At 43.7% G+C, this 23,574-nt stretch overlaps 1 protein-coding gene and 1 long non-coding RNA gene across 3 annotated transcripts in view; one reads left to right on the top strand and one right to left on the bottom strand.

The window, feature by feature from the left end:
- Window positions 1–1,892: 1,892 nt before the first annotated feature.
- On the bottom strand, window positions 1,893–13,558 carry LOC308192958. The gene is made up of 2 exons (XR_013949254.1): window positions 11,270–13,558; window positions 1,893–7,290 (listed from the first exon to the last, which is right to left on the bottom strand). It is a non-coding gene; the product is annotated as an uncharacterized lncRNA (long non-coding RNA).
- A 4,750-nt stretch (window positions 13,559–18,308) lies between these two features.
- Window positions 18,309–23,574, top strand: part of EZR (ezrin) — a 37,550-nt gene continuing 32,284 nt past the window's right edge. Inside the window, exons 1-2 of one of the 2 annotated variants that reach the window (XM_080587053.1) lie at window positions 18,309–18,538; window positions 18,677–18,753. In XM_080587053.1, the coding sequence (XP_080443179.1) occupies window positions 18,742–18,753 (12 nt within the window). In that variant the 5' untranslated portion in view covers window positions 18,309–18,538; window positions 18,677–18,741. The remainder of the gene's footprint in view (window positions 18,539–18,676; window positions 18,754–23,574) is intronic. The other variant, XM_080587054.1, reaches the window with a different exon arrangement.

The raw sequence follows: 23,574 nt of genomic DNA, 5'->3' as shown, positions 1-23,574 counted from the left end.
CAAGCCACCCACCTGGCTCGTTCTGCCAGCCAACAAGTGGAGCTCCCTGTTTTCTTACTGTGGACGTTTACATGAGCAGCAAACCTTTTGGCTTGTGGCCATCCTCAGAAACACAGATCAGTCATTTATTTATATCAAAGAATACGGATGCTGGAAAACGCGGACGCAGATCAGTGCTCGGTTTGATAAACTGGTGCTATACAAACAAATGGCCAAACAACCTCCCACCCTCCTTCCGGCCCACAATCAAAGCAGCAGGCGGGGAAGAACAAACACACAAGAAAACACCACTGAGGTACCGCAAAAGTTTATTACCAGAATTGCTGTTCGTTATTGATTAAAGATTGTGGGAAAACGTTTGAATGAAATGACGGTTAAACATAGGGATGCCTGTGCTAGGTCAGAGGAGCAGCATTTCTAGTCCCCGTCCAGGATTATCTCCTACAGCAGCCGACAGGAATCACCTAATGACAGAGTGAGGACTGGGGAGGCTGCTCCCCAAAACGCTTCCGCAGGATGTGCATTTGCACCTCAAAGAGGTCCTGAATCAGAGGCGTTTGTGTCGGACGTCCCCGCATGGATTTTTCTTCCATGATCGTACCTAATTGCATTTTGAACTTCTCACATCCCCAACATCCTGTAGCAACGCGTTCCAAGATTTAATTGCATTTTGTGTGAAGAGGCATCTTCTTTTGAACCTGTCGCCTCATAATCCCGTTTGATGATCCCTCTTCCCCCCAGCTGTCACGTTAACCATTTCAGTAAATACTTCACCTTGAATCCCGTAGGAAACTTCCTTAAAAAAATAAGTTTCATATTTAGAAAATTCAGCTCTCTAAAACATACATACATCTCTGAGTATGTAAGATGCACCACCAATCTTCCTAAATAGCAAACCCAGGCTCTTTATTAGCTTACTAGGTCTCACCAAAAGCAAACACTGGTGATCCTAGCAGAGATATCTTATCTGATTCAATAGCAGCAATGCAGTATTTGCAATTTGTAAGGTGAGAACACGTGCAACACAAGTGCATAGCACAGACCAAGAACAGGTGTGCTACGGTACGCAAGCAGAAACACAACTCTTAAGTGACCCACAGCACTTCTATCACTTGCAGTCTTGAGCATAGTCATGAACTCGGCGTATTGGTGAAATCGTCCTGGCCTGTACTAATGCAAAAATCCTCAAATAGACCATTTCCATTGTCAGTCACGTTTCTAGAGTTTAATAGAGCCCTCCTCTACTCCTTACTGATGCACACTGGTATTTCAGAGGGAAATGGGACAAGAAGAAAACCTGACCTTATGTTTCTCCATACACTTAGTTTATACAATCATTGTGTACAATGACTGTGTAAATCTGAATACAATCTGTAGGATTGGCAGGCTTAACCAACAAGCCCTGAACACTTAGGGCAGGCCTGCATCTCGCCAGCAGGACCTTACCCAGGAAAGCCTGGCCCTGTAGTATCCCTGAAACCACGCTCTGCCACAGCACAGCCCAGACTGATGGAGGAACGATGGCGGAGCACAGGCTGAGGTGATAAGGTTTATCGCTCCGCTTCCTTCACTGGTAACAGCCAGCCCTACACGGATACCGTTTTTAAGAGCGCAGACAAGAAATTACTGCCAGTTTTTTCCACAGTGGCACCCTCAACGCATGAGGGAGAAGGGGAGCGCGATCTAAAGAAGCACCGAACGAGCTAAGCCCGGCGGAGCCCCCGTGCCCCTGAGGCGAGGCGGAGCGCCGTGCCCGACCGCCCTCAGCCTCCCCCGCACCTGCCCCTCACTGCGCGGCCGCCGCCCGCCGCCCGCTATTTATAGCGCGCTATTTTAATCGCGCCCGTTCATTGGCTGCCGTCCGCGTGACGCCTCCGGCTCTCCCGGGGCAAAGTCCCTGCGCTCTCCCCCCCCCTCCCTCCCCAGGGCGGCGGCCGGGGTGTGGCGCTAATGGCGGCCGCCGCGCGCGTGCGCAGTGCCTGGGCGGGAGGGAGCCCTGTGGGGAGTCCCGGCTCGGTTCCGGGGGGGTCGTTTCGGGAGCGGCTCCGGGGTTGTGGGCTGCGCTGTCCCGGCCTCGCTGGGGAGAGCAGGGAGGCTGCGGTGTCCTCCCCAGTTGGGCATAAGCAGGCGGGAGTCGCCTCGTGGCCCTCAGCCGCCTGCGGGCTGTTCGGCTCCGCGCTCAAAATGGCGGCGGGGGTGAGGGGAGGCTCCCGCCAGGGCGGGCGCGGGGCTGAGGGGGCAACGCCCACCGAGGGCGAGAACACCTCATGATGCTGCTGTCACCTGTCCATCGATGCCCTTGTAGCGGGGAAGGGGTAGAAGGCATCCCCCCTGAGAAATGGGGCTGTGGGCATGACCGTGAGGGGACCTGCGGCTTCCACAATTGCTTTGGGTGTCGATCTAGCTGTGAATGTGCGCCGTGGGAGCCCCAGGGAGCAAGTGCCCAAGGCTTACAGGAACATCGTGACAGAAGTGCCACACATACGTGCATCTACAGACCTCTGATGCTGCTGAAATGAACCTGCAGAAGTGTCCCCACTGTGTCCATCTCTAGGTGTAAATACACACAGCCTTAAGTTGATGAAGCTTTGCTGATTTTGGTTTCCAGATAGGAGCACTCACAATTAGCCCACTCCTCCAGGACAGGATGGCACAGCATCTTACGGCTCACGTCACTGAAGGTTTATTTTTGGTATATAGCACAACCTTCTTGAGAACATCTACCACATGGGCTAAGTGTGTTACCAGAACTCGGCGCCACTCAAAAATAGCCTCCAGAACACCTGGCAGATAAAAGATGTGTTATTTTCATACTCTGTATTTATAGAAACAGTTTGTGATTATGGTTGGGATGTTTTCAGTAGTTGCAGTCCCTCTTGTCTCCAGCAGGTCTGCTAGTATATCAGTATGCATCTGATACTAAGGTCAGAAAACTTCCCCAGGAAAGATGAAAGACTAAGATTGCCATTTTGTGTGGTCAGAGCTCAACACTAACTGCTGTGTGCCACCCCATTCTGGGATGACAGATGAGATATAATTGCCTGGTATTCTTACGTGGGTGTGGATTATTCTCCAGTTGATCAAACTCTTATCAACTAAGGCAGCACTCAGAAAGGCCCAACTGCAAGTATTAGCTTGGCAAACCTAGCACAAGGCTCACCAAGCAGTGATAATTGCCTCCCTTAAATCTTGTGGAAATCATCATCCCTGGAGTCCTTGGATGTAGTAATCAAGAGGTTGCAGCAGTCAAGCTGCAGATGGGTGTTGTGGGAAATCCCGATTTCTACAGCCAGAGCTGCTTCTGGTAGTCAAACAGGTTCAAAATCCAACAACCTACTAGTGTGGCCTCATGATACTTACATGTATAAACCCTTCATCTCCCAGAGGAATTTGTCTATGCAGGCAAGATCTGTGTTAATCTGGAGCCTGAGCCAAAAGAATCCAGGAGGGCATCTGCCAGGAGATAGACCTACCACGTGCTTAGCACGCAGGGAACAAAGGGAGGAAAGATATGGAAGAAAGTCTTTTTACAGTCTTGTGTACTAAAAGCTATAGTAGAATATTAATTGGACTTTGACTGGTTCAGTTCACACCATTTCCTGATTTAGACCATGTTTTTGGCAAGTGGAGTTACAACATAATATATAAACTTTGCAGAAGCTGTTTCTGTTTGTCCAGCTTCTGTCACAGGATTTCAGAACCTATTTCTGCTATGGCTTAAAAAAACCTAATTATTCTCCAAAGTATTTAATTGTTTAAAGCAAAACATTTGCTACTGGTCATTTGATAGTTCTAGAGAACAATACTGGTTATGCATCTTTTATGCACACATTTAGAGCTGTGTCATGCTTTATTTGTATTTACATATGAAGAACTGCTGAAAAAAGGACAGAGAAATGCATTATTCCCAGCATCTGCCTATCGATTCATTAAAATAAAGTTTTCTTCTTTCAGAAGGCAGTTCATTCAGAAATTTCCATAGTCTATGCCATGGGGTTTCCCAGGCTGTCACATCTGTACCACTACCAAGCCATATAAAACAGTGTACTGTAAAATTTTACACAGCACTTCACAGAGCTGGGCTCTTCCATCACTGATAATCACATCTAGACAATAAAATTTGGGATCTCTTGCCTCTCACATTCAAAGCTTCATTAAAAGTCAATTGAAACGTATGAAAGTCCTTTCAAGAATTTTAGTATAATTGAGGACATGCCCTCAGTGAACTTTTTTATAAAGCTCAGTGCTAAATTGTCTTTACTTGGACAAAGGTTGAGATGGAGCAGAAAGTAAATTTTGCAGTTTTCACATAATCTGCCTCTTATCTGGTTAGCTCTACCCATGCCATGTGTCTTAAGCTGTTCTATCCAAACAAAAATAAAAGTAGGTTCCTGATTAACAATAGTCTTAATTTTAAGACAATTTCCATTGACTGGAAAGTCCAGATTCATTGACATTAACGTTCCTGAGTATGCAACGTAACTTCAGTCTTGTTCCTCAAGGAGTGGTTTTGGAATGATCCACACCTCCCAAATGCTTCAATTAACGACAGTTTAAAAAGAAAATCAAGACTTTCTTACCAGCTTAGAAAACCATCCGTCAACTAAGATCTCAAAAAAGTTTTTATTTGGATGAAGATTTTCCAACCTTCAAGCTAACTATATCAAGTGCCTGCTCAAGCTGAGCATATCTGATGATATTTGGAAAATAAACCTTGACTGTTGGGCTTATCCCCTATAACTGAAGCAAACTTAGATTGTCAAGGCTCTCATTGACTTTACTGGGAATTAATTCAGGGCCTGTGCCAAAAGTAAAATGCAGGTAATTCCCCAACGTTAAAAATGTGAAACTGCATTGTTAATGGAAGCATTGATTCGTTTTTTCTCTCTTAAATACCATAATTGTAGGTTACTGCAACTAAGTTTTACCACCACCACAAGACAAAGGCATCACCAAAGAATGCCAGTGAAGTTTTGCACTCACTGAGAAACTCATCTACTGCAGCTACTACATCTGTCTGTGAGTAGTGTTGAAAAATTACGTAGATCCAGTTCCTGTCTTGCCAGCGCCTTGGCCACCAGTGCAGTGCACAGCTTAGTTTTCTGAAACCCCAGAATGGCAGAGAGTAAACTGTAACCGTTAAGGAACAGCTTGTAATTGAGGAAAGTTAGGGAATGATGTTTTAGTCATGAAGGGTGATAATTTTAGGTTACAATTGTTCACACATTCATAATCAAATGCATAAAATCACATTCTACCTGCCTCATTAATATACAATTTGTAATGCACAGGAAGGGTAGACTGAGTAGTAGTCTCTGTCCTTGCATTCAGAGGGCGGTTCTTTTAAAAGACTATTGTAAGGGGCGCTTAAATTAAGGGAATTTGTCACACACAAAGGTTTCTTACCACAGTGAACCAATTCTTGGCAACCTAATGAGAGTCTGAAAATCTGTTTGCAAAGCCAGTCTTGTTGCTTGTTGTGAGTGTTGCTGCATAGGAAAATAATTGCACCTTTTATCATGAAAATGTGAGCTCCAGAGTTCAGGGAAACAGCGCGCAATTTTGTAGAAGAGAACACAGAGGTCATTTTGTATGCATGCTCATTAAGGAAAGGAATTGCACCGGAATGTGGGAGGATAGAGAGTAAATATCAGAGAAAGTCCTATGTCTGCAAGAAAACAGGGCAGTTTGTATGCCACAGAGACTTATGTGTCTCTGTGTGTCTCTGTCTATGATGTGCAGACACTATAAAGAAATTTGCAGTTTTTACTGAAGATCATAGTTGCTAGAAGTTGTCTGTCTGCTGTACCAATATGGATTAGTCTGGATTAGTCAAGCAGTGTTACTCCTGTGGAGAAACAAACAAACAAACAAACAAAAAAGAGTAATGAAATCTGAAACTTGCTCTGTGATTTAGGGAACAAAAATAGAGGAAAATCTGCCTTTCACACAGTGGCAAATATGACAGGACAATACGGGGTTTGTGCAATTACATATTTATAAATACTTCCATTTTTTGAAGAATATTTTAAGATGCTTGTAAGGAATCAGTCTAATGTTGGGAAGTAATCATGACCCCTTGTGTTTCCTTTCTCAGTCTTCACTTTCAGTTGCCCATCCTGGGCCTGATCCTGACTGACTGAAATTAATGAGACTTTTGGAGTAAGGCCAGGGTCTCTCGTATGCTGCATTCAAGCTATGTAAAGCAGAACTCATGTAGAAATAAGAGAAACATTGAGTTTAAAAGGCATGTTGTGATCATTTCCAGTTCCTCAATTTTGTCATTGACGAAGTTGCTTTACTCTCACGTGGTTGTAGGCTGGTAGCAGGGCTTGGGCTAGACCAAAAGCACTTGGTTTTCTCCAAAGTCTTGTGTTTGCTCACCTGACTGTGCCAGTACTCCCATAGAAATGCAGTACTTAACGCAACTCAAGTGTTTACACAACGTTGTTGTAAAGCAGGCCATAAATTACTTCCTTTATGGATATACCGGGGGGGTACATTCTGCTCACTGCTGTATTAATTGGGTATCAATTATTAATGAAAAACAAAACAAGAAGAATAGTAAAACCAACTTGCTATGCTGCTAGGATAATATAATATGTACGGGTTGCTGTAGCAGGCCCTTTTTCTCTCTCTTGCCAATGCTGCCCCATATGCTTGCAACAGTGAAGGTCCTCAAGCGTCCTGCAGCAGTCTCTTCCCAGCCCCGAGCACCTGCACCGAACTCACCCTGTTTATGGCAAGGGTTTTATTAACTGCTTACACAGAACAAAACTCTTCGTCCGACAGGGCTGTTGTAGCAGGGCCTTTGTGGGTAATTTCAAGCAATCCTCACCTGGCAAACCTCCTTCCTGGTTGCCGTCTATCCTCCAGTGAGAGAGTGTTTAAAGCAAATTCAGGATGAGCAACACCCTACTTCCTTCTGGGGAACAAGGATTGCTCCATGCCTCGCTGCACCATCACCTCCTGCCCCTCCTCGCCTGGGGTGTGAACAGAGGCCCTCGGTGCAGCTCCCAGCTGGGGTGAGGAGCGAGGGGTCAAGGAGGAAGGGGAAGAGGCAAGAAGAGCTGCACGGCGGGGCGGCTTGAAGAGCACCATTGACAGGCTGTGACGGGGAACAGAGCAGGCACTGGGCAAGCAAGTGGAGAAAAAGCAGCTTTGGGTTGGAGGTTGCAAAACAAATTGTGGAGCAGAGCCGAGCAGCCAGGCTTTTGAGGGCCCCAGGAAGCAGCATGTGGGTGCTGAGGAGCATAGCTCCAAGCTGGAAATCTTGTGTACATAATGAGCCTGGAAGCAGGGAAAAGGAGAAACTTCAATAATTCAAATAGTAGGCTTATATTTACCTTCTCTCTCCCTGTTTTTACTTAGGTGTGAGCCAAATCTGGCTGACCTCCCTCCCATGAGCACTGCCACCAAACACCATCTAACAAGCCTTCCCAAAAAAGGAGTCTGTGCACATAAATACCAGAAGTAATTAATGTATATACAACAGAACACACCGGGGAAAAAGAAAAGAAAAAAAAAGGAAACCTGAAAGTCATTATGTTGAAGATCAGATTAAAAGGAAATGAAGCTGTTATTTTAAATAATTTCTCCCCTCTCATTCCAGGACAAACAACACACACGGGCATTTAGCTTGAGCTTAAAACTAACAGGACAACGGTTCTGACCAGCATCACTTCAAAATCCCCTAATTATCGCAGCTTTTTATCATTTCTGAAGCCCTGATTTGTTCCATTCATGTCATCTTAGTTTTCCAAAGAACTGACAGCTCAGCCCTTCCACCTCTACTTGTGTTTAAATAAGACTGCAGAAGAAATCAGGCAATAGCACCATGACTAAAAGCAGCATCAGGCCTGTAAACTCTTGCTACCTTCAGATTGTCATGCACAAACTCTTAACTTAGTATTTGATAAGGCCCATAAACAGGTGGATTGCTGTCATCCTACACTCAGACTGACAGAATCGGTCTGATTCTGACCTTACGCATGTGCAAAAGAATTTCTGACTTTGTCCCTGTATGTTGGGTGCAGGTCTTTGGATAATGCTTAAACCATGAACACAGTCCAAGGTTATCATTTCACATTAACAAGGGTTGTCTGAGAGAGCAATCTAAAGTAACCAATTAAGAATTACAATGGGAGCCTGTACTGAAGTCATGGAATTTTCTCCACAAGACCTCTCGGTTACAGTCCTGGTCTTGACTGTGAAGGGCTTTGACATTGAGGCAGGACTTCAAGTCTGAGTCCTGTGAGAAAGGGTTCACTTAAAATCATTGCTCACTTGCATTGAAACAGCTTCCAGAGCTTTCATTTTCTTTTCTGCAAGCAGAGTTTCACTACAGCTGAGTTTGCCATAAATGGGTTCTACAGAATTATTTACTGGACCTAAAAATGATTCGATCACCTCTTTCCTAATGTTCTGAGATTGCTTACAGGCTGAATTTGAATCCACCTGGGAGCTGAATACATAGCATTGCATTTCTTTGCAAGAGAGGAATAACCAGGTTATTAGAAGAACATGAAAATAAGCTAAATTCACTTTTCAGTCCTGCAATATGCTTGTCAGTGCAAGTTTTACTGGGTTCTTCAAGGATACCTATTACAGAAATACATTGCTTAAGCACATGTAGTTGCTGCAATTCTTTTCCTATGCATTAACAATTTAAAGAAAAATGTTATACCTGAAATTAAAAACCTCAATCTCAGAATTTTACAGCTCTGGTAAAAATCAGTGTTTAGAGATTTTAGAGCCAGGAGAATTTTGATTATTTGCCTCAGCTAACATGAAACTCAGTCAGCAATGCCAGTAACTTTTGTTTAGGGCTTTGTTTGAGTTAGATTGTTCTGCTGAAATTTAACACCTGCAAAAGCAAACAAAACTTTTTCTTATTTAAGCCATTATTTACCTACCATAGCTGTGCAGTGGCATTTGAAACACAATACTTAATTGCTGCTTGGAGCACAGAAAAAGAGATCGTTTCAAATACTACACATAAACTACTCTGGGGAAATGGTCGGCGTAATCTTACTTGAAACAGCACTATTTCAAAAGTCCTAAGCACTGCACTAATGATACTGCGTACTGCATTTTAACATAATTCCTGTACAGAAGGATTTTTTTGTTTTGTTCGTTTTTTTCAAAATAAGGGTGAAGACTGAACTCTGAGACAAGAAAGAACTTTGTGCAAGAGTCTGTGCTGTTATCTAAAGAACACTGTTCCTTATCTCTGCGGACCCATACAGCACAGCTAAACCCACTGCAGTGATGAGTGAGCAGTTATTTCAGGCAATAGGGGAGGAGGGTGGAGAGCAACACAAGGAAAGAGCACATTTAGATGTCAGCAAGGGTAATACAATAGAAAAGCGTTCCTTGCTGCGACATTGCTCATTTATGGGACAGCCTCCTAAAGGATCGGGAGAGTTGCTATCACTTTGAACGTAACTGGAAAAAATACTGCATTGCTGGAGGTGGTTGCACTCGGAGAGAAAGAGCTTGGGTGCTGAGTGATGACCAGGACGGAGGTTTTGTTAGTCCTGTCCGCATTGCTTTCCTGGGGAACCTTATCTGCAGGTCTCCAGGATGCCTCCAACCCCTCCCAGGCACACCTCCTGTGAGGGGGGTCCCCACGTAAGGACGGGTGGCATTCCTCGCGAGCACGTCCAGCTCTTACTCCACCCCGTGAATCAGCTGCACATGCACACCCAGTTTTGTTGTCGTATCTAAGGGCCGTTTGGCATTTTCTTGTCTCATAGCATACGGCAGGTGAAGTGAACCTAGGTCACTGTTGGTCTTTCCACCCTTCTCAGTGCTGCTGCCCTGCCTTGCAGAGCAGCCGTGGAGGGCTGGGCAGCAGAAGTGCCCCCCAGGCCTGCACTGCCGTGTCTGCCTGGAGTCGGCTGAGCCCTTCTCACAGGCTCTCGCCAACAGGCCTCAGAGACCAGTTTCCCACAGAAGGTAGCCAAGAAGCTGCTCACAGCCCCAGGCCCAGCACACTCAGACACTCTGAAGTGAGGTCACACCTAGGGTGTCTGCGTTTCAACATGCGGTGTCAAAACCAGGCCATGTTACCTGGTGTGGCCTACTACAAAGCCCTTACGTTAACCACATCCACATGAGAACAGTCTTTGGCCTTAGAAATGACCTCTGCAAAAAAGGCCATGGCTGACACTGTACTTCGACCTCACTCCTCATCTGCCCTGGCAGAGAGACCACAGTCAGGGAAAATAACACAGGGCAGCCCACTCTCTCATAGGAAAGTGCCACACATAACCATGTACGCATGCCTTTGGGCCAACATTTCACGCATGTCTACAAGATGTTCCAGCTCTTGAGCTCCTGGTCTTCCTCAGATCAAGGATCAAGGTGCAGCTGGCTTTGGAGATAATCCAAGGCAAGTCTACGATGGTCTCTAATGACCATATGTTTGTGCTAAAACATGCAATGCAAAATCTGCAAGGCCAAATGACATTGGCAAAAACAGACAAACTTCTTGGATACAGAGACTCTACTTCACGTTTGATTGCTGCAACTACAGTGTTTTTACCACAGCGGGTTAATTAAACATACCAATTAGCTCATGAACCATCGGCTCTGGGGTCAGCAGATCCTCAGTCTCAACTGAGACCAGATAGAGGGACACAACACCCTGTTTCTGGAGTCCAGTAGCACCTCGCCCTTCTCCTCCCACACTGTAAGTGCTTGAAGGTCAAAACAGAGCCATGGACCAGCAAATCTGACTCCAAAGGCATTGCTAGCAGTTGCTGAGAGGTCATGCAGAGGAAACCATGGCACAAAAGGTGATCATACGGTTACATGTTATGCATAATCAAATAGATTTTTTTCCCCTCATCTTACTTTTGTCTTTTATTAAAAGAGACCAAACAATTCATCATGCAACCTTTTTAAGATAATCAACACATCAGTAGGTGAAACACAGAGCTGAGCTCTGTTTTGCCTAGGAGCAAATCAACTTTGTGTGAAATACTGGTTACATCTTAGGCAGCACTCCAATTCTATTTCAAAGGTTCAAGTGGTACCAAATTAGTACCTAGGTCCTGAGTTACCTACTGCAGACAGGTGAAATTCACCTGCTATTTTAAAGGTAGCATAATGATACTATTTTTCCAAAGTGTTTAAAGGAGTTGCTAGCCAACACGCTACAAGACTCTGGTGTTTACCTTTTGTGTCATGCGTCAGAGGTAATTACTTCACAAACTAGGTGTGTCATTGGGAAGCACTGAAAACTCCCTTTGTTTCAGGTTACCTGAATGCCTCAGTGCAGCAGGTAAGCCATAATCAACCTGATCCCCTTCTCCTCCAGTGAGGCCTCACAGAAGTTACTGGGTTTGGTAGCCTCTTTGTTTCTGAGTTACTGGCCTTAAGGCAGCTGGAGCTGATTAGATAAGGTGACTGTATCTGCAGCCTTTAAATAAAATGAATTTAGTTTGCCCTTACTGTTTAGCAGGCTTGTTGAAAACTAATTAAGGATATATGTATCCATTTGTAAATTGTATATGAGCTGTTTGCTATGAAACACAAATAGCTTTTTCCCATGAATGAATATTTAATTGAGGTCCAGGTAAGTCCTTACAAAATATCTGAGTTAGAATTTGGGTCTGGTGAAAGTAAGCAGTGTTCTGCTTTGTTTAGCAATGTCACCCTGCTTATACCTGCCTTGTATTTGGTCTTACGTATTTATCAGTGCCCGCCTGTTTTCAACATTATTGTGTTATCATAGAGCAAACAGAGGATTTCCTAAGAGACAGAAGGATTCTTGTACTTCAGCCTCCAGCTTAGTGTCTTACTCGTGATATACCAAGGTCAAAATTGCCTTCCTTTACCTGCAAGAAAACCTTCTACTGTATATTCTCTTCTGATTCTGCACTAGTTGTTCCCTGTGCAGACTGAATTGCCTTTGGCCAGCTGCAGTCTGAGTGAAGCAGAAAGAGATTTTGCTCCTAATCATAGAATCATAAAGGTTAGAAAAGACCTTCATGATCATCTGGTCCAACCATCACCCTCCTACCAATGCCACCCACTAAACCATGTCCCCAACCACCAGGACCAACCCTTCCTTAAACACCCCCAGGGACGATGACTCCACCACTTTCCTGGGCAACCCATTCCAATGCCTGAGAAGAAATGTCTCCTAATTTCCAAACTAAACCTCCCCTGGCACAACTGGAGGCCATTCCCTCTAGTCCTATCACTGGGTATCTGCAAGAAGAGGCCGACCCCCAGCTCCCCACACCTTCCATTTAGGTAGTTGTAGAGAGCAATAAGGTCTCCCCTGAGCCTCCTCTTCTCTAGACCAAACAACCCCAGTTCCCTCAGCCGCTCCTCACAGGACTTGTGTTTCAGGCCCTTCACCAGCTTCGTAGCCCTTCTCTGGACACACTCCAGGGCCTTGATGTCTTTCTTATACTGAGGGGCAAGTGTTGCTTTGACATGCTTTTTTCTACAGCAGAAGCAAGTGATGCAGAGTAGTGAGGTTAATGTAATACCAGTAATAAACAGCAACCCCAATATTACTTGTTTTCTATTTCTCTTGTTATTTGATGTATTTTTTAAGGCCAACTAATCTTATGCTACAAAATAAACCTAATATATAATGTTCAAAGGGGAAAGGTCTTGTTGTATACAGCTTTTAAATATTTGAGACTAGGCAAGATATGGAGAAAACATCTGAAAGAGATGGTCCTGAGTGGAACAATAGGGTGGAGTGACAACTGGGACCCTCTGCGCTTTACCTAGTAACCTCTCTACCTCAGGCAATTCCTCCAGTTTAAATTAGAAAAAATAATGGAAAACAATCTTTCATTGACATAGCTGACATTAAATGGCATAGTAATGCACCACATATATTACTGACTTAGGAGAGGCGAGAGCCATGCTAGATATTTTATCCTGGCTCAGTATTTAACTGCAAATTGCGTTATTGATACTGCATGTTCTGGAGTGGAACAAGAAATACAAGCACCAGTCAATGCAAACAACTTCCACAACTTCTACTGAAAGAGCATTTAGCTGTGGAGAACTGGAAAGGTGTCAGAATCACTGTCACTTGGTCTTAAGTCTGAGATGTAAGGCCCTTCTAATGTTTGTTTCTAATGGCTTGATTTGAGAATCACTGGGCGAAACTCAACAGCTTACTTTATGCTGAAAGTCAAACAACATGGTCCTTCTGATCTTAAAAGCTGTGAGTCAGTACGATATCACAGGAAAAGAAAATGTACTTGATATCCATTAATTGTACATTTTATTCTGCATGCTTATTTTAGCCCTGAAATTCTGAATTTTGGTGCTCTTAGTTAAGCTGAAATAGCTTACTGTTTGTATTTTTGAACTCTTACAGACTCATCCCCACAGGGAGAGCAATATAAAGACCAGCAGTATATACAATTATAAAACAACTTGGAGTAAAAAAAATCCTCTGGTATGTAGATTTTTTTTTTCCTGTATATCAGCCAGTGAGTACTCTTTTTTTGCCTCCACCTCCTTTACTACTAACACCTGCTGTAAGCATACAGAAGCACGTGAACTAAGTTAGTCAACATTATCTGACCTGCTCTTTTTGTCAACACTGTCTTTATACGTCTCTGGTTTGATGTTAAAAAAAAAAAAAAGAGAGAGAGAAAAAAAGTGAAAGAGCTGGTCCCTGTAGAAAGAGTTCAGACTTGCAGGGAATATTTGCAATATATGGCAATGAGCTCTGCTTTTAATCAGACTCCAAATATAAAAGCACAAAGGAAGATATCAAGGTAAAATAGAGATTACCTATCCAGGGGAACTCCCTTCCTCTTTCCTTTCTTATCGTATGCATTAAGATCATTATTTCATTTTGAGACGTAAAAGCTGTGTTGCCCCTGGTTTCCATTTGCTTCAAGTCTTGGACAAACATGGCTGGATTTACATGTGTGGTATAATCTCCACAAATTCAGCACATCCTGAATTTCGTTTGTCACTTTATACATTTTTAAACAATGCTTTGTGATGTGATTGTTCTCTTTCAATAGATTCGGAAAACTCTCATTACTTTTTCTGTTTGTTTATCTTTGTTGTTAAGATCAATAATTCACTGTGGATTTCAGTTACAGAGACCATTACCATAGATTTTCCCTCCCTGATCACATGTATGTTTAAACCTGCCTTTACTTAGCATGTCCCCATACAGCTCTGTGATGGTGAGCCAGAGGGTAATGTAGTCTCAAGAAATACTTGTGGGTGCAGCTGGAAAATAAAATGAATGCAAAGATACGGGTCTTCCAGCATGTAACCATTAGATAATTTAACGGGGTTTATTTCCAGGCCTGCATTCACCTACCCATTTCTTAGTACAAAATGGACTTGTGGGAATCCACGCTAACTGGAAAAACGCATTGATTGAACTTGGCAGAAGCTTCTCAATTAGGAACAACCTAAAATGAGGAACAAGCTTTGAGCTCTTTTACCTTGTATATCCCCTTCAAAAGAAACCTGGAGAATGTCAACAGTGCTTTGACAGAAAATGCTGGTCCACGGTGACCTGAATTTGTCGGGTTTTCAATAAGCTCAGTGTGGGTAATGAGGAAGCAGCTTTCAGTTCAGGCAGAACTAGAACTCACCAGATCCTTGGCCACACTTCCTGAAGTGTGACATTTCAGGAATTATAATGCCAATATTTCAGGAATTGTAATGAGGAATAAATTGCCTTTTCACAGTCATGCACGATGCAAGAGAAGCTATTGTCAATACGTTACAATTCCTTTTCCTCCCACAGCTGTTGCAATTGACAAAGAAAATCATCCTCTGTCCTAGATGAGAGCAAATCTCTTCAGATATATATAAAGTGGCTCAGAATGCGGTATCCTTCCTTCTACCTGCTATACTGAATGCCTGCGAGTTGTCAAGGGGACAGAGTTAGCCACTCTAAATTTCCAGTTAAAAAAAAAAAAAAAAAAAGCCCTGGAGTAAAAATGCAAAGAAATCACCAGAGATGCTGCAAAACTCTTCCAACCACGCCTTGCCAAAAACTCTAAACCTGCATAAAGCTTCATATGTGTAGAAAGGAGGAGTTCAAGCCTGTCTCTTGTTGAGACCGCTGATTTTGCATGAGCAACAAAGAATGGTGGTTTTAGGACACAAGATTCCATATTTCACAGTTCCAGGATCATCAAGCTTAAGAAGTTTTATTTTGACTAAAACCTGGCTGGCACCAAACCTGTTAAGCAAAAGCCACTTTATAATGATAAGTTTAAGTAGAACAGCAAAAGTAAATGGGTCTTTCTTTAAAAAAGGGAAGGCAGGCTTGATTAGGTTCTTAAAATGCAGTTTGGTTAGAGGGCAGTAGGGCACAAGAGCTGTTACAGGGAAGAAAACAGAAACTGGGTTCTGCTACTGACCTGCTGAGCAATCTAGGTCCTTTCATCACCTCCTCTGCTTTAGTAATTCCTGTAAATTGTTAGTAATGCTATCCTCTTAATAAAGAAGGTTAAGTGTTGGATCAGAGCGGCTCTTAATCCTGTAACTTAAAGGCTTCATTTTGATTTGGGTCTTATGCTTGACTGTGAGATCTGACAGAAAATGCTGTAGTTAGGGTGGCTATAAAAGCACTCTCCTGCTTAGCCAATGCCTACATCTAGAAGTAACCATAGATTTTTCATATGAAAATTCCCCCAGCTTCTACATTTGTATGTTTTTTTCATATTGCTATTTCTGCCCTAGACTTTTTTGATGGGAGTTGATTTCATGACTGCTCCGACATTCCCCCACCCAGACTCCAATGGGGATTCAGTCCGTAAGCAATCTTAGACAATGCTTATCAGTATTATACGTGATGCCCATGCTCCAAAAATTCAGTGTGCTGACTGTCAGGACACTCTCCAGAAAGCAAGAGAACAGGGGGCTTTCATCCCCTCTCTGGAAACAGGAGTTAGACTGGCTGCACTGCATCTGCAAAGAATGCATAGACTTCTATATAAAAGAGAAGAAGGGGATAACATTATATTTCTTTCCATCCATTTTTGGGGGAAGTGGGGAGTGAAACATAAAGGACGAAAATCAGGGATCAGCTACAGAAGAGAAAATCAGCTACAGAAGAGAGTTTCTTACTGTAACAGAATACCCTGCCAAACTGAGAGTTTAGTAAGTCACTGGTGCTCTGCAGTCAAGGTGGTTTGAAAACATACCTCACACAAGGCAAAAGCCCAAGAAGGAAGCTAAGAGTCTCTAACATGTGCTCCAACCTGTCAGTTGTTTCTCGCTCCTTCCACAGAAGACAATTCTGCCTGTATGCATTCAACATGTTCTTGTTGGTTGCGTTTGGGTGGAGTGGTGTTGAGTAAGCCGGTAGTTATGGATACCATTGAGGTATCTATCTTTCCCCATATATTGCAGGTGATTGTAGGAGAATGGCACAGGGTTAGGTGCTGTGGCAAACAGGAACCTAAAGATTGTATGGTGCCACACTTAATTATTAGTCATCTAAATTCCTTTTGCCTCTACCTCTGTGTGATTAGGAAGCAATGGTAAGCGTAATAAAAATTCAAGGGGTTAAGCTTGGGTACATAAATAACATGGAAACAAGCTTACCTGACTGATTCAAGTCATTGAAGAGATTAGGATCTCTTAAATGAGGTATCACTCCAATATGGAGCCCCTGGTTGATGGTTTCCGAGCCCATGCTGAGCTTCAGACAGGAAAAGATTTGGAGAATGGAAATCTCCCTGGATCAAAATGGGCCTCCCCTTAAATCTGTGCAAAATCTCCTGTTTCTAGGGTATGCAGACACAAACATATTTTGGCTTTTCTTTTTTTCCAAAAAAAAGCCAAAATATGGATGTTAACACTAAGGAATAAAAATATCTCATCTGTATATTTTTTGCATCCATATATTCCCCCCCCAAAAAAAATAATCCAAAAACACTACTTGGGTTCCTGAGTGAAAACTACAAAAACTGGGTTGTTTAAGTATTTCTTACTTGGAACAGTCGTTTCTTGTGCTTGGCAGTTTACCCAAAACAGTGGTATTCTGGTCTGGTCCATGTCCCATGCCCAATGCCCACTGAATCCTACTGAATCCCAGCATTGACTTATTGCTTAAAAAAAAAGAGTACAGAAAGTATCCTCATAAATCATATTTTATTAAATTAACATGATGAAAGAACATCTCAGTGGATTTGTTCCATCTGAAAATGGAGGCCATATCTGTTCCCCAAAGATGTTTTATCCAATGAACCTTTCTTAGAAGCCGTTTCGCTTAGACTATTTCTTCTCGCCTGCTGTTACATGCTGTCATGCCGCTGGCTCAGTTTTGACAGTATAAAGCTTCTTCTAATCCCTTGGGATCATGCAACAGGAAAGGAACATAGCCGCGAATTCTGTCAGTCTCCAGCTCTGCTCCCCTCCCCTTTCTCTGACAGACCTGATGCAGGAACATGTCTTTCATTTGAATGTAGCACTTCCAGTTGCTGCCTGGAGCAGTCTGTGAGGGAGGACACCGTTTGGATCTTTTCTAATGCAGGACCTGAAGAAAACACGGGGGTGTCTTTTTTCTTACCAGCCCTTGACATCTTTCAGGGTCTCCCCTGCCTTATATTTTTTCCATTTGCTGGTTGTTACTCGCTTTGCTTTGCAGCTCCCCATTCTCCTCCCGTGCCTTTTCTCACCAAACAGCCGCACGCCGCTTGAAATGGGGATGTTGCAGGCAGCGGCTTGGGTGCAGGCTGCATGATTTCCTTAACCTCACAGCTCAGCTACATGCCATCGCCGGCACAGCGGAAGAGCTGCGTCCTACACGCTGTTGCCCATGACTATGTAAATACGAGCTGCTCTTATGCCCAGCCAAGCGAGGAGATGCTGCAGGAGGCCCGCAGCTCCTGCAGAACTCACCAATACTTTATCTGCAGGAGCGCGTTTATGGATGAAGGAGGACAAGGAACAAGGGGCAGAGACACGGACTGTGTGTCATCTTCGCGTGTCTATGAATTGTTAGGCTGGTTGCACAATATTTTTTGGTCTCAACGGCCAACTGAATTAGTCCTGTTGCTTTGTACTGAGCTTGGATTTTCGAACTTTTCTTGCTGAAAACGTCCTTCGACACACAAACCTGTCATGTTCTTAAGTAATCCCACCTCCTGATTTTGGTCTTCTGGAAACACACTAACTGTTGGGACACAGGTGCAGGCGGGGCGCGGCCCGGCGGCCATGTTGTGACAGGGCAGGGCGCCGGGGGCTCCCCGCGGGGGGCTGAGGGGAGGCAGCGCCCGCGGGCGAGGGGCACGGAGGGGAACGAGGAGGAGGAGACGGAGCCGCCCCGGCAACCCGGCGGGCAAAGGCAGCCGCCCGGCGTCGCCACCCCGCCCGCAGGCACCTGTTGCCCGTCGCTTCGAGGGCAGCCCCGCCCCGGGGGGGGGGGGGGGGGGGGTAGGGGGCGGCCGGTATCCCCTCGAGGAGCCGGGTTCTTCTCCCCCCTTCTCCGCCGTGGGACGTCGGAGCGGGGCCGGCCCCGCAGCTCGGAGGGCGCTGGGGGAGCGGCGGGTAATGGCCGGCGGTGGTGAGTCACCGCCGCGGCCCCACCTGCGTACTTAACCGCCGCCGGGCGGCCGGCGCCGCACTCGTGGGCTGCGCTGCCGCCGTGGCCGGGAGCGGCTCCTTCCTCATCGTCAACCCCTCCTCCTCCTCCTCCTCACAGGGCGTTCGGCAGCTGCTGCATGAGCGTGTCCCTCTCGAGCCGGGGAAGCACCGAGAGCGCTGAAAATGCCCAAGCCGGTAAGCTTTAGGCACCAGGAGCACCGCGGCGGCTTAACGGGGAGCGGGGGGCGTCCCCTCGGAGCGGCACGGAGCCCTTCGCCGCTGCCCCCCGCCGCCCTCCTGCCTCCTCGGGGGTGTGCAGCCCCCTCCAGGGGCTCTCAGGCGGAGAGGTTTGGGGCTTCGCCGCTTGTCCGGGGTGGCAGAACTGCCCTGGTGTCCGTTTGGTATCGGCGTGCGTTTGTACACGCGAAACGCGCATCTGAAAGCCTAGGGTAAACGCTTCATCTTCGCGATTAAAAGCTAAATTGCAGGGCATTAATGCCTTTTGCCACGGTGCTACTGGTGGGTCTATTGCCAGATAGTCTCTACTATTAACAAAAAAAAAAAAAGGCAAAAATAAGTAACTTTTTATTATTATTGAAGACAGATAAGTTTGCTTAAGCTTAGCTTTTTTTTTTTTTTTCATTACTCCTCATTTACTTTTTTGCGCTTCCTCCCCCAGGGGTTTGCTAGTGTATTTTTGTTTTGTTTTTAAAGCCTGCTGCGCTCTGCCAGTTAGAAACACGAATCCTCTTGAGGAGCTAACTGCCTAATGCAAAGCTTTGGGTATTCGCTGGGGCAGACGTGCTTCTGAACCCCGAAGACCATAATCAGAGCAGGTTGTTGTTGCCCTCTGTTTGCAACAGGGTTAGTGCCTCTTAAAATGCAGTGCAGTAAAGGAGTAACGTGATTATTAGCTACGCCCGGTGGAATTGGAGTGAGCAAGCTTATCTTTATGGTCATAAGCAATGGGCGTTCTACCACCATAGCATTAAACTTGGTTTAACTTACTTTTTTTTCAAAACAGAAGTGCTTAAAGTATCTTGCACTGTAGTTCCTGTAAACTTCAGGAAAAAAAAAAAAGTAATGCACCCAGTCTTTTTAAGAAATGCTAAATCTTCAGTCTCCCTGGATGTATTTAGACAATAGGAGATGACGTATTACAGCATAGAAAAATGTGTATTGCAAGGGCCCTTCTGCAGGTGGGGGAGAAAATACGTAATTTACAAAGCATAGACGTAAGATTTTGTGTTTGTGTGTGGATAATCTCTCTCTTAGTATTATTAGTCATTTGCTAATTCCAGGGTGCTTTTCTTGAAAAGCACAACTTAGTTTAGGATTAAGTTGTACTGGAAGCCATGGATAAGTGGAAAAAATCTTTAATCTCTTAAAAAAAAAAAACATTCTATCTGGTCTGGGTATGCTCTTATTCCTTCACAGATGGTGATGTTTTTGTTTATTTGTTGGCTGACTCACCAGTGAATAACAAAGGTGAATATTGTAAGCCCCCTTCCACTGGGGAAGGACAACTGTGCTCAGATGATTTCTGAGATGTGACCTACCGGCTGGAATTCATGGCGAAGACTCTTTGTCAATAGTTTGTATAGTGTAAGCGCTTTTTTTTGCAATCTGCATTTAATCCTCTGTTCAGTGGGGCTAACTGCCATCATACTGGAAACAGAAAAGGGGAATTTTGCCACGACTATTTTAATACAACAATTTAATTTGACTGCTTCAGGCTGAGACAGTGAATTTGTGACCTTCCAACCCACCTCATTTGCTCTTAATACAGTGAAAAAGGATTTCTGTCACTTTGCAGGGTACGGTGGAAAGGATGTAAAGATGTCACTCCAAAGGCAAAATTGTGCTTAGAGAGAGCATGATAACAGCCTTTGGCATCTGTGAGGAATGATAGCGTGAACTCTGTGGAAACACAGGGATGCAGTTTTAGTTTCTGGTAGGTCGAATGTATGGGTACTAAATATTTGCTACCTACAGCTGTTTCCATGTCTTGTCAGCTTGGCATAAGTAAATACAATGTTGTTTGGCAGATCTCATGTTGATGTGGGTACAGTTTGACAAGCTGGTCATCAGTTGTCATCTTAAAATCTTTATTTCTTAGCAAGAAACAGAGTTTTGTCAATCATCTTCTCCCTACCCCTAAGAAAACTAAGGTAAACCTCTGTGTAAATCTTTTATTTTAACAAATTGTGCACCAAGGCACTTACAGATCATAATTGGAATTTAGTCTTTCACAGTAAACTATTAAGTCCACTAACACTAGAACATTAGTGATTTTGTATTTTAATAGTATATCATAGTGAAAAGCTGTAAAGCAAAATATATTCCAGATTCCGTGGTATCATTTAGTTGTAATTAGTTGGATCTGATGCATGTCTACAGTGCTCAAAACAAATCTTAGAAACCTTCCAGAAAATAACTCTAAAGTAACTTTTTTATAATAAAGGCAAGTGTTAATGTATAACTTAACACAGACATTCTGCTGTGTATAGCAGTTACGTAACAGCAAGATCTCTGAGGTAAGCTATATATGTATAACTTGTTCCCAGTTCATAAGGGTTTTTAACTGGGAGTTCATCAACAGTTCAGATGCTTAACTTCCATCTAATTTGTACCGTAGTTCATTAGGTTTTGCAAATGGTGAATTATTACATACAAAAGCGCAAGAGACATCACCTTGTCCAAATCTTGTTTTGTTATCTGAAAACAAGTGAAATGCTCAATAAACTTATTTGATCAGCCTCATATCTGCTCATTACTGGAGTGCCTGTGCTCACTGCATTTTTCCTATATCAATATGATTCTAGTTCATTTCTGTTTCACTCATTATATAGATGTATTTTAGCTGAATTACGTTCTTCTGCAAACCAAACCAATCTAATAAATAGAATTGTAGGGCTGTGGACTGTTGAACGTTACTTACAGAAGGAGAAGGAAATGTGATCTCTGTTCTATAGACCTCTTAATTTGATCAGACCTATCGGCATGCTCTGTTACTGTTTTTGAAGGTGGATTTTTTTCTTAGGAAATCTCTTAGGGAAAAAAAGCCTTACAAGAAATGAAGTCAGCTTTGCAGCAGAGCATTTTCTGTAGTGTCACACAAAAACCTTTAATACTCGTATGCATGTATATAATGCTAAAGAGAGGACAGCAGTAAATGCAATCTAACAGCTTGTGGTGCTAAAGAGAATACAGGTGAATAATACAGAGAGGCACCCTTTTCTAATATATTTACTAATGGCCTGTGTTCAGGAAGCCAGGCATGCTACTGAAACGTGTCAATACCGTGGTGGTGGTATTGGTGATGCAGAGGGCTACCATATAAAGGGATGTAAAAGCTCCATTTCAGCGGTTAAACTTGGAGGGGTGGAAGAAGGTCCCGCACTATATGGGCTGAAAGGATGTGGATTGGTCGTTGATAGAATGGCTGTTCTTGTCCATTGACCTACAATCTGTGGGGTTTCTCTAATGGAAAGCACTAATAGAAGGTGCTAGTGGTAGCTTTCGTAGAAGATAAGTTACCATTTTCAATGACATTTCATTGTCCAGAAAATACAAATCCAAAGCAGAACCTACAAAAGGCTTTGGGGATGACTGGAGGCAGAAAGCCTCCTCACAAAAAGAATGCTGGGCTAGTTTAGCCTGGTAGAATTAAGTTACCTGCTCTCTCCCCTTTAAAATAAAGGGTTTAAATGACAAAGAAAAGGAAGAAATGCTTTAAGCAAGACTCATTGTTTAGGAGACTCTTGAACATCAGAGCAGTTAACTTTTTGGTTGCTTTTCCTTCCCCTGTCACCCCCCTCCCCTCTGCCTTGGTCTTATTAGGAGACTATTCCAAGACTTAACACCCTTAAAGATAAAGTCTGACAAGGATATGTTTTAATGCTGCTGTATGTAGGAGTGTGGAACTGGAACGGATGACTCAAAAGGTTTTTCCCAGTCCTGTGTTATTATTAATGTGCTAGTGTGTGCTTGGTATTAAGTGGTTAGACAAGTCCTCTGTACCTGTTTGCTGTTGAATATACATGCCTTCTGAAAATGAACATGAAGACCGCGTGCAGGTCTTTTGCCAAGCCTTTTGGTCTCTGTGAGCACCTTTTGGCATTACAATTCAAGAAGTTTGTCAAGAGGTGAGTGTAGCAACAGGAATTCAGTCAAAATGCAAATAATGGTAATTATTGGTATTTCCCAGATCTTCCCGGTTTGTTCTTGACTGTGTCTTCTAACTGCACATATGTTTTATCTTCAATTTCTTCACATCAGATTGCTATAATTGTACTGAAATTAAAAAAATCACAACCATAAGTTCTCATAAATAATTAAAATACTCTTAGCTTATGGATAGCTTTACATTTAGACAGTAATAAGATTTTTGCCTTTCCTTGTAAGCACAAATTGCAATACGTCAGATGATACGGTATTTAGTGTACTCGGTACCAGGAGGTGTATAATCTAGTGCAAAAAGTAAAGTTTATATTTACCATATGTGCAAAGTCCTAGTCATGGCTGCAAGAGGAAGGTGAAGGATTCTATTAATAGTAAAAGTAGGGAGTAGTTCACAGACGGCTAAAGTTGTAAGAGAAAGAGTTCACAATCGTGCCAAAAAACCAAATTACTGTATGAGCTGAATAAGCATTTCTGAGGTCAGTTTGTTTTCTAGCTGCTGCAGAGAAATCAAGGGTGTTAACTGTTAATGTTAGCCAGTACTTAAAGAATTTCTTAGCGTTCTTAGGGGGCAGAGGGGGGAGATGAGCCTTCCTATTCTTCTTCCTCTGCCCACATGAACATCTTCCTCTGTCCACACACATACACACGAAAATGAAGAAGAAAAAAAAACAAACCACAGTGATAAACCAGGACTTCTTGAGAATAAATCTTCTTGATGACCATTGAAGACTCCTGCATCAGTGTCACTCTTGTTTGGCACTCTGTGTCCAAAGAGCTTTAAGCGCACTGTAAATCCCATAATCACTGAATTGACCTTGAAGGAAGGCAGTG

Source organism: Anser brachyrhynchus, assembly GCF_964034855.1.
Source record: "Anser brachyrhynchus genome assembly, chromosome: 3".
In the NCBI taxonomy this organism is placed as follows: Eukaryota; Metazoa; Chordata; class Aves; order Anseriformes; family Anatidae; genus Anser; species Anser brachyrhynchus.
Note: the sequence above shows the minus strand (reverse complement) of the source record. Positions and strands in the feature narration are given on the sequence as shown.